This window comes from Porites lutea, chromosome 8, assembly GCF_958299795.1.
Source record: "Porites lutea chromosome 8, jaPorLute2.1, whole genome shotgun sequence".
NCBI lineage: Eukaryota > Metazoa > Cnidaria > Anthozoa > Scleractinia > Poritidae > Porites > Porites lutea.
The window spans coordinates 21,024,672-21,039,473 of NC_133208.1; the positions used below are offsets into that span (position 1 = coordinate 21,024,672).

General features: G+C 40.7%; 2 protein-coding genes across 3 annotated transcripts in view; both read left to right on the forward strand.

The window, feature by feature from the left end:
- Nucleotides 1–14,802, forward strand: part of LOC140945339 (uncharacterized) — a 554,440-nt gene that overhangs the window by 335,670 nt on the left and 203,968 nt on the right. The window lies entirely within an intron of this gene.
- LOC140945620 (furin-like) overlaps nt 1–14,802 on the forward strand; it is a 44,193-nt gene that overhangs the window by 17,961 nt on the left and 11,430 nt on the right. For both annotated transcript variants that reach the window (XM_073394640.1, XM_073394639.1), the window contains exons 7-8: nt 7,821–7,999; nt 8,875–9,090. In XM_073394640.1, coding sequence (XP_073250741.1) covers nt 7,821–7,999; nt 8,875–9,090 — 395 coding nt within the window. The remainder of the gene's footprint in view (nt 1–7,820; nt 8,000–8,874; nt 9,091–14,802) is intronic.

A 14,802-nucleotide genomic window follows, 5' to 3' on the forward strand; every position in this document is an offset into this window, starting at 1 on the left:
ATACCTAAAAATCACTGCATCAAGCTTAGATGCAAAATTCTGCATATGGAAACTGGATATAAAATACCTAAAATTGACTGCATCAAGCTAAGATTCAAAAATTCAACATCTGGAAACTGGAAACAAAATACCTAAAAATCGACTGCATCAAGCTAAGATGCAAAAATTTTGCATATGGAAACTGGATAGAAATTACCTAAAATCGACTGCATCAAGCTAAGATGCAAAAAATTTGCATTCGATAAACTGACTACATTAAAATGCATTAAAACGGCTAGATCCTCGTCGTTGGCTTAGCTTGCTCACTGGCTAGATTCTCGTCGCCAGATGTACTATCGACCGAGTGAACAAGAAAACAACGCCATGCTTGTTTGTCCCGAATAACTCCGTACTCTTACTGACAGATAACGTGACGTGATGAACTCGTGATTAACAACATTAGAAGTAGCACAACACTTCAGCTCTTTTGTGCCACAACGTCCAGTCACCTTTCGTGTAAGCCCAAGGGCACTCTGGGAAAGTTGTGGAAGACGAACGTACGTTGCAACATGAGGCGAAGTACAGTGTTTATAAATCTTATAACTCGGCGCGAGAAGGAAAATACACAGCGACTACTTCAGGGGCACCCAGCGACTTTTTTCTGTAGAAAACCTGTTCGAAGGAGCAAATATTGCCTAGAAATTTGAGAAAAGCTAAAACTTTCTTGATAACCGTTCCATTCGTCTAAAATATTCGGACATTTTTTAGTAACTTAACTACGATTTTCGGATGTTGTGTTAGTCACATTTTAATACAGATATTGCGATTGTTGGTAAAAAAAGGTCTCCTAAAACGTTCGGTGTAAAAACAAAACGTCCCCCCAAATTTTTTAATGAAGGCAAAGCAACTTCATGTCATCGTACTTTCGACCGGACCCATAAGGGTAGCTAACACTTTCGGATGAGACGAAAAAGCCACCTAAAACGTTCGTGACGACCAAAGTTCGCCTAAGACATCCGAACAATAAATAGTTTTTAGGGCAACTCCAAATTAACCAAACAGACCTCTAAAGCACAGAGAAAATCTTTTGAGACACTTCTGGCGTAGTTGGAAACTTTCAGTCGTAGGTGCCCCTGCTACTTCGCGAAAGGAAATTCGTTCTATTAATCAAGGAAAAAATCCAGGCGTATAGGAAGATTTTACTGAGGAAATCGCTACGCAGGGTATCGTTAGTAAAGAGTTCGATATGGAGCTGAGAGAAAGCACTGTTGCAACGAGATGCAGTGTTCTAAAGTTAAAACGGCGTTTATCCCACAAACTTTATCCTAATCTCAAGGGCAGATACAAGATGAGTTCTTTCCACTTCTGCAAACGTTGCCTCCCCAGCACAACAGACGTCGACACCATACAAAAATATAGAGACAGTGAAAGAGCTAGAGATCAAGACTGATGGAATTCTTCACAATATGTCACGTTTAAGAGCTCAGGTAGAGACGTTTACAGTCGATTTGTACCTAGTTTTAGTCGATTCGTACTCAATTTTTATACGTGTATTTAATAATTTAATATCTGACTTGTATTTATTTTGCCTCGCGGCTTGAACTTCGAGGAATGTTACACGTGAAACGTGCCATTATTATTACTGAGTTGTATTATTTTGACTCTGTTAGTTGTGTTTGAATCGACTGGAATACGAATTGATGGAGTACGACTCGACTTGAGAGTAGAACTCCAGTAATTCGAAATCAAGTAACTTTTACAATGTCAATAGTCTTAGTGTTTGCGGCATAGATGGTGAGTTGCAAGAAGCTGAATTCAAGTTATCGGGGTAAATTTTGATTAGAGGAACAAAATTTAGTTTAGCCTAGCGTGCTAAAGCGGCCGTCTTTTCTCGCTCCTCGCCGCTATTGACGTTTTGCCTATTTTTGTGGCTAACTCCCGGCGATATGATCCTCAGCAGAGACGGCTGTTTTCGCAGACTAAAGTTAGCGGGGAATTCGAATTTAACCCTCGGACGTACAAGAGGTTTTTTTGAGTATTTTTATAGAGGATAAAACATCAGCACCTGACGTTCTCAGTAGCTGTTCGTTTATCCCTCACGTGCATTTTAAGACAAGTTTAGTGATGATCAGTAACTATGGTTACGAGATTTGACGTCTGAAGTAGCAGGTGGTCAAGCCATTTTTGTGTGAAAGTACATGTTTTTTCAACTTCTTTCAACAATAAAAGTAGAGCTTGTGGATAAAATGATGCAAAGTGTTTATTCATGTGTTATTTTACCAGTCAAGGACAAAAATGTACCATTTATTGCGGTTTTGACCTGATTTCTAATTCTTGGTAAACTCCAAAATGGCGGCCAAGATGGCGACCATTGTTGGTGACGTCACAGGCCTCCAGCAGCGCCACCACCCATAAAATATACCTCATCTGGTTGAGAAGATCAAAGGCTTTCCACTAAAGGCAAAATCGTTTCGAAATACTGCAACATATCAAAGACTCTGGGGAGGGGTTCCATCGAAACCCACCACCCCGCTCCCTTATACCACGCATATAGGAGGGAAAGAGGTATTTGGGTGAGTTTTTGTTGGGTATGTGCTACTGGCCTCTTAGAGCCCCTACCCCATTAGAGTCTATTCTGTGGCCAATTTAGTCACTTTTGGTCAAATATGTAATTTTTGCGATCCCAACTAAGTCACTTTCCACTTGTGTATCTACCTTATCAATCCTTTAAACAGGTCCGCGACCTATTGTTTAAATTGAATGAAGGACAGTTTACTTTTCACCTACAATACAAACGTTCTGGTACGTTTGCTAACCGTAAATATGAAGAACAGTGTCTTACCCCCAAAATTCCGAAAATGAACCACCTCATTCTAGTTACTCCATTGAAACTGCGGCCCCGTTATAGTCAATCCAGTGGTGAAAATGCGACCCCATCCAGCGGCACATCCCCATTAGCCTTTTATAAGGAAGTAACCCCCCCCCCGGGGGGGTTTCGCTAACACCACAAGTTACGAAGTAACGTGACCATAACATTACATGACAATCACGCTATGATTTGATTGTGATAATAACGTATAACGTAAGGCGTCAGTAAATTCAATTCAACTGCTGGCTGAATAAATTTCTTTCATTAAGAACCTAACGTAAGGGTAAGCTTTTTATTTTCCCAAAAGAGATGAAGCCGTTTATAATGACAACTTGATTTTGGCTTTGTTTCAAAATGTAGGTGACAGCCTCATTACTACAATATTGCACCGCGGCGAGTTTCACACTGAAATTGTGGAAAGGACTAAAAATTTTGCATTGCTTCCTTGTATGTGATTTTTGTCCCCGGTTTGTCATCTCTATTCTCATTATCGACAAAGCTTGAATCAACTTCTGAATTAGTCACAGTAGAGGGGACCAGCTATGGTTAAAAGATGTAACGCCCGCCTGTTGATCGTGGTGACCGTTATATTGATAAGCATGACAATCCCTGTTAATAATCTCTTTCGATTCAAAAGTACTTAAAGACGCTTTTTGTCTGACTTTTAGATGCTGCACGCGAATTTCAGTGTAAAAAGCGGCAATTTCTTGGAACTTTTAAACCTCTACTATCGTGACACCTGACACGACCTTTAATTATGCAAATACGCACAATGTCAGATTACAATCTCTTGTCGTCTGCAATCCCAAAAGATACCCACAATTATTTTTTTCCAACCTTGCCAGCGGGCAGAATACTCCAAATCCTGCAATCTCATTGGTTCCGAAAGCGGACGGCATTTTACGATCTTGCCCTCTAACGCGGGCGGAATCGTTGGCAGCTTCATTCACATATTTGTTTGTTGTTTGTGAATGAGCAAAAACCGTCATTTTCAAACCATTTTTCTTTTAAAACTTAAGCTATTATTAGCATTAGGCGAGCTAGGGAAAGTGAATTTTATTATTCAGACATAAAATCTGAAGGGAGAATCGAGCAAGTCAGCCAGGAAAACCGCTAAAGTAAAGCAAAACAGGTGGCCTTGTGATGTCGCTTCACTTAGCTTTATTACCGCGCTGTAAGTGCTGCAATCTTGCTCTTATGCATCGTTTATTGGACATTTTTTTGTCAAATAGTTTGGAAAGCAGAACAGACATTTAGATACTTTTCTGTGCGATTAGTTGTTGTTGTTATTCATGATTCGCTGTACTAAGATTTTCCGGTCAGCGGTCACTTGTCAGAATTGTTACGTCGAGAATACGTCACGATCATGTGCAGTGATATGCTTTCGTCTCGCTGATCGTTTATGTACGTTTACCGCGTAGGATCAGTTCAAATATAGTTGTGTTTTTCTCTGGAAGGCTTGCGAATTACTCTCTTCGTCGTCAATTATTCTCTCCAACACATTTTTGCTCTGTTTGTAGTTTTGTTTTCTTTTTATGCTGTGTGAATCTAGATTCTGCCATTTTTCACTGAATTTTGCCTCGCTAATTTTCTACACATCAGAAAAGGTTGTTGTCAACGATTGCATTTTAATAGCTTTCAATCTTAAATAAACAACACGAATCACTTTTCCAGCTGTCGGTTATCGCCGTTTTCGTTTCTTTGTTTATAACTTGTTGCTCACATCGCCTTCTTTTTTTCGAATTCAATTCAAAACCTTAACATTGGCATGTGTAATTAGCTCTTTTTAGAAAGCCTTTGTTCAGTTTTCATCCCGCTAAATTGAACTAATCTTTAAGCAATTTTTGAATTATTCAGGCGAAGAGAATCCTTGCTGTATTGTTTTCCTGGGGCTTTTAATATCAAGCTCATCAATTCTTTTATCCTTGTTTGACACTCAGATTATGAATTGTCTAACAAGACACAAAAACCTTTCTTTATTCTAAAAGAGAGCAGTAGGTGCCATAATATAAATTACCGACATAAAAATCATGTTGTAATGTGTTGTTTGGGTTTGCAACCGATCGCGCGTTTCATCAACACGAACGCGTTTTACTTCAACACACATAGGTTGGAGAGTGAAGGGAAATTTTCCTGGAACTTTAAAATCTCAGTACTAGTAGGAAACAAATAAAAATGTTATTCACCGGCCTAGGTCGGTCCGTATTTGGAGAAACTGTGCCCTCGGTCTGAGTACCGCCCAAGGCCGTGTACTTAAGACCTCGGGCACAGTTTCTCCCAATACGGACCTCCCAGCCGGTGAATAACATATATGTCTGAGCCTATAAACTAATAAAATAGGTTTAAAACTTTACTTTTATGTGTTTTTTAGGCTTGATTTAGGCGGCAACTTTTGAGATATTTTCCGTCAAACCTTCCTTACGTTAAGGGTTTGAATTAAGCCAGCAGAATAGGTAGTCTTTGAACTACTGTATCTCGTAACTTATTTTGTTAAAGATGTTTGCATTTAGCCTGTGAACTATCTGAGGTCAACTAATAAAACTGTATTAAAGAGACTTTTTGTGAAGGCATTGGTTTGTTTGAAGCGCGCCTCTCAAAATATACCAGTTTTGGTCTTTCGATTATCCTCTGAGAGGTCGAGACGGACTCAATTTGTTTTTGGCTTGTAGCAGCACAGCGGTAAGAAAAAGAATTTCAAAACAGAAATAGAGATTTTAGTATACACCTACCAAAGCCTCTTCACCAACAAAAAATAAAGGAAAACTATTTTTGGTCGCGAAATCGAGTGGACCGCTTTAAAGGGAGACTGCCTCTTAAGTTGCTTGAACTAGTACCGGCGGCACTCTTTTACCTATTAGGTGCACTAGTGTTATCGTGTTCCTCAAAAGCACTTGATTAAGAAAAAGTAAACTAAAGAGGATTAGGATGTCAAGAGGTCATTTTTGTTGCCGAGCGAGCAAGCTTGAAGCGAGCGAGCAAGGCAGCACACATAATCCGCACAAGGGCAAAAATTTTCGATTTCTACCCACGATGCATCTGGATTTTTTAACCACAATGCAACGGATTTTTACCACAATTCCTTGCACACTGATTGCCTTTATATATCGAACTCCGCAGGGTGTTTTCGGTTGCGTAAAGTTCGTTGAGGTCAGTTGAAATCCTCGATTTAATGTGTCGTTGTGATGCATTCCTCTTTTACGTTAAGTTGTCACAAAACGTTTGATGATCTTTAAAGCGGCGTGTGGTAATTGTTTATATCTTTTCTTCAGTGTATAGTGAGATAGTATCAGAGAGAGAAGTATTCAAAATTGTGGTGGAAACGTGAATGGGACGCTTCGGTCCAGTTGGAAGCTTCTTTTGATTGAATAGTGTCGATTCTTGACTATTTTATTCCTTTTTTTAATAGGCTTTGTTTTTCTCTTCAAAAAACACAACTCATACTTCACATTAAAATTGCGTCCACCATGTCCAATGTGAACCGTCAAAATAACTTGAACGAATCCTTATCTTTAAACTTCTTGCATGTGTTGCTGGTCGAAGCTTCATACTACTTAGGGTCTACACTCAATATTTTGATAAAATTATTACAATAACGTCAGCGTTGATTGGAAGAACAGCTGAAAGGCATTTTGATGGTGCACAGCTGAATGAGTCCATCTTTACCAAATAACATGATTTAAATGACTTATCACTTTAACACCAACAACCTCTTCTGGTAAATAAAATCCAACGATACAAAAAGCGTGGAGGATAAGGTTAGCGAGAGGCTATAGCATGTTCCAAGCCTTCAGATAGTCGGGACTAGTATAAAAGAGATCCAATTCCAGCAAACTCAGACTGTTCCCGCTCTTCCCTCCATTCTTTCTATCATAGTCTAAGAGCTATTTTACAAAAAAGCCTAGAAAATTAAAATCTTAGCACACCAACTACATCTGTAGGTGCAGTACAGTGATCTCTTTCCAGTATGTGTAGTTCAGTGAAGACACAACAGTTTAATGAGCACACAGTAGTTCAATAAGCATAGCACTAGTTAAAAAAACTGCACAGTTGCCTTACATTGTTGGTAGTTATTTGAGGGGGGCATTAGACTAATCACAGTAAAATGTTATAGGAGGCAATTCTTTTTCGTTCTGATGTAGTAGGTTTAAGCCACCAAAAGTACTCTACACCTTCGCAGTGTACAAAAAATAGTAATAAAAGTAAATAAAAATTGAAAAATAACAGTGGAATCCATGGTCCCATGGTCTTAAACCCAGACCCTATTTAAAGATGAGAACAACGAAAATTGACACCTTATAGCTCACTTCGGAAAAGAGTGATAGCCTGGGATCCAAACTAGGCGCGCGCGCATTTATGGGATTATTTGGGGGGACGCGAATGTAAACAAAAATGGCTGGAGGCGAAATGGAATGTTTCGGCGGGGTTAAACAGCTCAAAATAGCAAAACGGAAGGTGGAATTGAAAGAAAAAAACATGACTGTGTGAAGCTGAACTAAGAAGATGTGCCTGGGGCAATTTGACCTCGAAATCAACCGTGAAACAGCTTCAGAGATGGCTTCTTTGCCGTGGAGCCAAAACAACCGGAAAGAAAACGCAGCTCGTACAAAGGTAAGTACGAGCGGACCGGGGATTTCCTGAAGTTACTTCATGTCTCGTCATAATTCAAGGTGGCTGCTTGACTTGTTCCCCAAACAATCCCATAAATGAGCGCGCGCGCTTAGTTTGGGTCCCAGGCTTTCACTCTTTTTTGAAGTGAGCTATTCAAGGGAAAAACAAAACTAGGAATTTAACGCTAACACACAAACCTTCATTAAATTGCAATCCTACTACTTTAAGGGATAGTTCAGTTTTAAAAGATAGTTTGAGATTAGTACCAGCATCGATATTGAGAGACCAACAAACTGTAATGCAGTCACGTCAAACGCAAGTATACTGAAAGTTATTTTTTATGTGCACCTTTCTTTTGCGACAGGTATTCGCATTTATGATGACAATGTCCGGTCTACCGATGCCGGACGAGCGTCTGCCCTGTCCCATGAACTCGATAAAATTGATATATACTCAAACAGTTGGGGACCTGGCGACACGGCTACGGAAGTTGAGGGTCCTGAAACTCTTACGGAGAGAGCTATCGAGCGTGGTATAAAGAAGGTATAAAATATATAGATTTAGCCAAGGCCAAGAGCGAAGCTCTCGAAGGATGTTTTAAGAAATGTCTTTCTCAAGTAATTTAACTTTTGCTGTAAGCAGAAAGCAAAGTGAATGGCACCTTTAAAAATGGACCTGAGTCCGCGATCAGCTGAAAACCAAAAACTGGTCAGCCCATAACTTTATAAATACGTCACCTCCATGAGTTGTATACCTGAGCCTGCGATACAGACATGTGATACTGTTCAGCGGATACCCTTTTTGACAGCTGTCAATTGACCATAACATGGATGTCCAATACCAAGTTAAACACAGATAGTATATGCCTTGGACTCCTAGCTAGTAAGTGTGCCATTTCACATCCGCAGACATGAAGGCGTGGACGTACGTGCATTCACCGAGCTAGATAACCAAATTTCCTTTCCCATGATGCTTCGCGCGCGAGATAGCTCCGCTATAATGCAATGCAATACTTAATTATTTGCTTAGAGATATTTGATCTATTCATCACCACCAGTAAGTAAGGCATGACCTACCCCTTCAAAATTCTTTGTTGATAAGATGTAATGAAGCTTTATACATAGTGGAATAGACTGTGGTGGTGACACAGCTCCTTTAAGAAGTGAAAGAGACCCGCCGAGTCCAGCCGAAAGGCTCAATGTCATCATCTACTGACCTGACTATGTTAACTGTAACAGGGTTACAGCAAAATCTTACCAGTTTTTTTCAAAGCCCTGGTTGGTGGGTAGCTAACCAGGCAGCGGGGCACCTATTACTCATGGGTGTGCACAAAGGGTCAAGTTATCCGTTGGATGTTTTCAGCATAGCACTAAAGGTCATTGTACAACTGAAATAGATTATGCCTTTTTTCGTTCCAGGGTCGTAAGGGCAAGGGTGCTATCTACACCTTTGCAACTGGGAATGGCGGCATACTTGGAGACAGCTGTGCCTATAATGGTTATGTTAATAGTATATTTACTATTGCAATCAGTGGTGTGAACCCGGATAACTCTAGACCATCCTATGCGGAAGAATGTGCGGGTATAATGGCCTCTGCTTACAGTAGAGACACAGCGAAAGGAGTCGGGAGAGTTGTAAGTGAAGTGGTCAAATCACTTGGATTTGGTTTGCTGTTTGCTTGCTGTTTGCACTTCTACCTCAGCGGACCCCTGCCATACGGAGGAACCCTTTTAAAGTTATCACAACCATGTGTTTTCGGGAACAAAAGTTATTCCTTATTCTACAATTTCGTTAATATGATAACGACCAGCTTTTTGAGTCCCCGTGCAGTCGTTATCTTGTTCACAATTTTGTACGTCTGTTACTGTTAGTTCGACCAGTCGAATGCCTGGTGGGAGTGGTTTGCTGAAGTGAGAAAAGCAATCAATGCGACAAACCGTGACGGTTTTTATTGAAGGTTGTTCAAAGTGGATAACTGAGCGTTCAAGTGATCTGTGATATTTTGCAGATTGATAGTGCAAAAAAGAAAAAAAATGTATTTTACGTTATCTTGTTGCCTGTAAGGTATAACGATATGACTTTAACCCATTAATATGACAAACGTTTTTACGGCCAGTGATTCCACTAGGCCTTTCTTTCTTTTCTACCGTCAAAATGTTTTTAAAAGGGATTTAAAAGGAATTTGTAGATTGTAGACAATACGTATGAACAGGCATGCTCACCAACCCTTAATTTCCGATTCCGCGACTCGGCTGAGAACGGTTATCGACCATAAACCTTCAGTCGTTGTATATTCAGTAATGGTAGCTGTTTAGTTTTAACCCCATGCAAAGCACTTCCCACACCTTATAACTGGTGTCATGACGAGCAGACCACACTGGACGGAATGTTGGGCGTAAGGAAATGTAATGAGCCCTATAATGTATATAGTCCGGAAGCCAGGACCCTAAAAGAAGGGTTTCGTACAATGATCGGGTCAGAAAAGGTTTGATAGCGGATTTTGATAGAACAAGACCTGCTGATCAATGTCAGCTAGTTAGTAGAGTTGATTTGTGGTATAGATCACAAGTTAAGCGGCTATTTTAATAGGTCACTCCTTTAAATTCATGGAAACGAGGCTAAGATAGAAGACCACTGATAATGCGTAAATTAAACGTTTATTTTGACCTGAATCTACAAATATCGTTACACCTTTGTAGCAGGAATCTTAATCATGTTCAGATTGCTTAAATTGAGGTCACGTGACCGAACACGTGACAGCTAAAAGGTCAAAAATGGTGTTTTATAGCTTTTACTAGCCTATTTTAACGTCTTCATTACCTTAAATGTGTTAATTATTCATAAATATTCTGATATTTTATACGTACTGTTGGTGCATTACACTTTAAGACAAATTCTAGCTTATTGAAACTGAAACAATAAAAGATTGACAATTTTTTCCCATTTCCGGGTCAACATGAAAACGAGGCTCATTCCGGTAGCTTCTGTTTACGGCGTTATCTGCAATTGTTTATCAATAGAAACCTCTAATATCGTTACTTCTTAACAAATTATATCCCAATCATGCTCAAACATTGCAAAGCAAGGTCACGTGACCGAGCACGTGACCTCAGACAGGCCAAAAATTATATTTCAGTACCTTTGAGTACTAGAAAATGGCTATTAAATAAACAATAGCTGTTATTGTCCCAGGAGGTCATCTTCCGTAGATAAGACTGTTATTTATTGTAATTTATGGCTACATGACTTAATTCTACATTTTTTCGGGCCTTTTTGCATTATTGAGTTGTAGCTAAAAGCAGGAGCCGATCTGTTTAAGGCATCTACTGTATATTATACTTTAGTATACTTTAATAATAGATTTTGTGGTTAGAAATTGCGGGTATTCTGTAGTGTGTTAGCTCATTTTTGCAAGTGTCATCGTTACTTTTGTGAGAAACTGAAATGAGGCTGTAGCCTCTTTTTCAAGAATCTTCAAAACGAGGCTATATCATCCAACATGGCTGCCTCCATGGCCGAAGCAGTGCAATCTCTGTAAGTACATTTATAGAATAGCTGTATCTTACTTCAACTAATACTTTTATAACATAAAAAAAAACAACCTCAACAATCGACAATCGTTTTTCATGCCCCTTTAGAACACAATGTCAAACAATATTTCAAAATGTTTAGATTTGGTTGCCATATTCTTTTTTGCTTTGATTTTTTTTTTATGTGACACATTACTTTAAAATTAGTTATTAGATTATAGAATGGCTGATAAAGGTTCCTTTCCTGAGGGCTTCGCCATACCGTTACTTCCAAAATCGAGAAAAAGAAAACTGTCCCGTAGCACATTGTGTATTATTTGCCAGACTGACCGCCCAGGGGAACCACTTAGAAAGGCAAAGGAAGACTCTATTGAAAAAGCGATAAAGGCAACGGAACAGCGTCGTGACGAGGAAGTGCGGGCAAGGTTTGTGAGTCATGACGCCGACACGGGAATTCATTGGCATTCAACTTGTTATGCATCATACACAAGTGACCAAAATATTCGCTATAAAACGCCTAGCGATTCTTTACAGCATACAAGCCGGCAAAAGGAAGTCGACGTCATGTCTAGTAGGACTTTTCGTTCAGCAATGGCCCCAGTTGATTGGTCGAGGTGTTTCATTTGTAGAAATAAGACTCATAAAAAGAACAGAGATCTTATCAATCTATGTACATTCGAGGCCTGTGAAAGCATCCGAATAGCGGCTGAAAGAAAAGGAGATAGCTCTACGTTAGACATTTTAAATGGTGTGAACGGAGACCTCATCGCAGCAGAGGCAAAGTACCATAAGAACTGTTTCGCTAGTTATGTCAGTAAGAAAACCACGCTTAGCCTGCCCAACGGAGAAGCCCTAGATTCACTCACGAAAGGGCTTTTCAAGACCTTGTATTTGATCTAGCTGCTGGTATCGAACAAGGCAGAGCATACGATATGATGTCTCTATTAAGCAAATATCAGGAAATTCTCACACAAAAAGGCGCTGATAGTCCGGAAAGTTACACCACTCAAAATCTAAAAATACGCTTGCAAAATCATTTTTCCTCTTCGATTGTCTTCCATCAGCCAGCCGACCGCAGTAAATCTGAACTTGTCTATGCAAGTACCGTTAACATTCAAGATGTTCTAAACGCATGGGCTGTATTTCAGAGCCCCGAAAATGGAAACGTAAGCGTCAACAACGGCAATGAAACACCACAGTCAAGTGAAATACGTCGTGTGGCAAGCTTAATCAAACAAGAGATAAAGAAATGTACAGGTATTAACACCAAACCACTAAATACTCAAGACGTCAGCATGGAGACCGCCAGACAACTCATCCCGGACTCTCTGTATTTACTAATCAAGCAGCTCGTGGTCTCAGATAAGCGGGCTAGACACTCTAATGCGTTGAACCAGTCTACCGCAATTGAAGACGAACGACAAATCCTCAGTATCGCACAAGATATCATCCATTGCAATTCCAAGGGACGTGTTAAGCTTCCTAAGCACACCAGCTTAGCTATATGTGTTCATCATCTGACAACATCTAAGCGGCTTATCGAACTGCTAAACAGAATGGGACATTGCGTTTCCTACGATGAGATGCGTGCAGTGAATACAAGTATTGCAGAGGACGTTCTTGCCAAGGCTGAAGAGTTCGGTACTGTCATACCAACTGTAATAAAGGCTGGTTCGTTTGTACAGATTGCCGCCGACAATAATGATTTAAATGAGGAGACTATCGACGGGAAGAATACTACGCATGCAACCACCATGGTTATTTATCAGAACAGAACCTTTGGTCCAGATCCACCCCCCAACCCAGTAGAACAGAGACCAAAGCGACGTTCATTACAGGCAACGGGTACGGTGTACGACATCGAACAGTGTTCAGTTCGAGGAAGACGTCCAGCTGTAACTGATCACGTTGGCTCTGTTGACATGAAGTGGTATGATGATTTGAACAATGAAACTTGCACCGCTCGAAAAGCTGATTTCATCTGGACTCTTCTTCGGCTCTGTCCCAAGAAATTTGGAGAAGCTGTTGTTGCAGATGTTTTTGAAAAGCAATCAGTTCCAAGTTGGGCAGGATTTAACGCCATTCTCTATCCTGAGATGCCAGTAGTGAGCAATATTGGCTACTGTCCAATGATCGATGGATCATCTAATGACTTTTCGACCATATACACAGTGCTGAAACATGCACAGAAGATAAGTGCCGCGATGGGTCAAGCCGACGCCGTGGTAACCTTTGACCTCGCCATATATAGCAAGGCAAAGGAAATACAGTGGAGATTTCCTAACGAGTTCTCCAACGTAGTGGTACGCATGGGCGGATTTCATGTTGTTCTGAACTTTCTTTCGCTGTTAGGGAAGAAATTCGCTGATTCTGGACTTGATGACCTCTTGATTGAGTCAGGTGTATACGCTCCTGGTTCGACGTCCGCTTTAATGAAAGGGAAATCTTACAACCGAGGAATAAGGGCACACAAGCTCTGTTTAGAAGTGTTCTTCCGTCTCATGTGGGATGCTTTTATTCTCTGGTACGAGTCACGGGATGAAAAGATCCCAGAAGAACCCTTTTTGCAAAAGATTGTGGACTGCGTTCGAGCGGTGGAGAGCGACAAAGAGAGCGCACGAGAGAGCGTGAGAAAGATCACAACAGATCTGACGGAAATTACGGATCTATTCGCCATTTTTAAATCAGAGAATCAAGAAAGGTCCAACCTATTTGCATTTTGGGATGAGTATTGCTCTATGGTCACTACCCTTTTACAGTTTCTAAAGGCAGAGAGAACCGGAAATTGGAAGTTGCATCTTTCCAGTACTGCAGCAATGTTACCTCAATTTTTTGCCATGGACAGGCAGAACTATGCTCGCTACCTACCTGTTTATCTCGCCGATATGCAGAAACTGGAACTAACTCACCCGGAAGTCTATAAGGAGTTTGCTGAGGGGAATCATTCCATAAGTCGTTCAGGGCAGCCCTTTTCACAAGTGTCCACTGACATGGCCATGGAGCAGTCGATCAATGCTGACTCGAAATCAAGCGGAGGAGTGATCGGGATATCACAAAGTCCGTCGGCTCTTGAGCGGTGGTTTTTAACAATACACGAACGAGCATCTATTACATCTGCTTTGAAAGCCATGTTCGGCCTTCAAGATGGGGAACAAGCATCGCACAAGGAAGCAGCTCCGAGAAGAGTTCGACGAGACGAAGAAGATGTCAAGAAGATGATTAGTTGTTTTTCTTCAGGCTTGATGACAAATCCTTTTAATCTCGATTCGGATGCGCTTCTCAACATTGCTACTGGAGTAGTTCTTCCGGAAGATGTTGCCCAGACCTTGTTCACAGTACCGAGAAAGGCCGGCAGCAAATGAAAGCCTTCGTCGAGCAGCGTATTAATAGCAATGCCGTTGGTTTCTGGGAACCAATACCCAACATGAAGATCAAGACGTTCAGCAGCGCAAATAAGAAAATCCACGTCAAATCCAGCGACAAGCTTGTCACTGTTAACGCGGACAGGGACTTATTTGGCAGGCTCCTTATCGTATCAAACACGCGACAGATCTCTCTGAAAGATGTGCTTAGCTTTGAATTGTCTCCAGTACCATATTCACTCGCAAACGCAGATGGGAGTCTAAGAAAAGGGACAAAGAGCGTCCTATGCTCTCTTCTGGAGAAAGACGTTAACGTGGTTCAGCAACTAACAGCATTACCTAATCCAACTGTTGTTATCATCGACGGCATGGCTATCATACAAATGTCAAAATCTGCCGGAACAAGTACCTTTGGGGATCTTTCTGAAAAGTACTACAACATCTTCACTGCCCC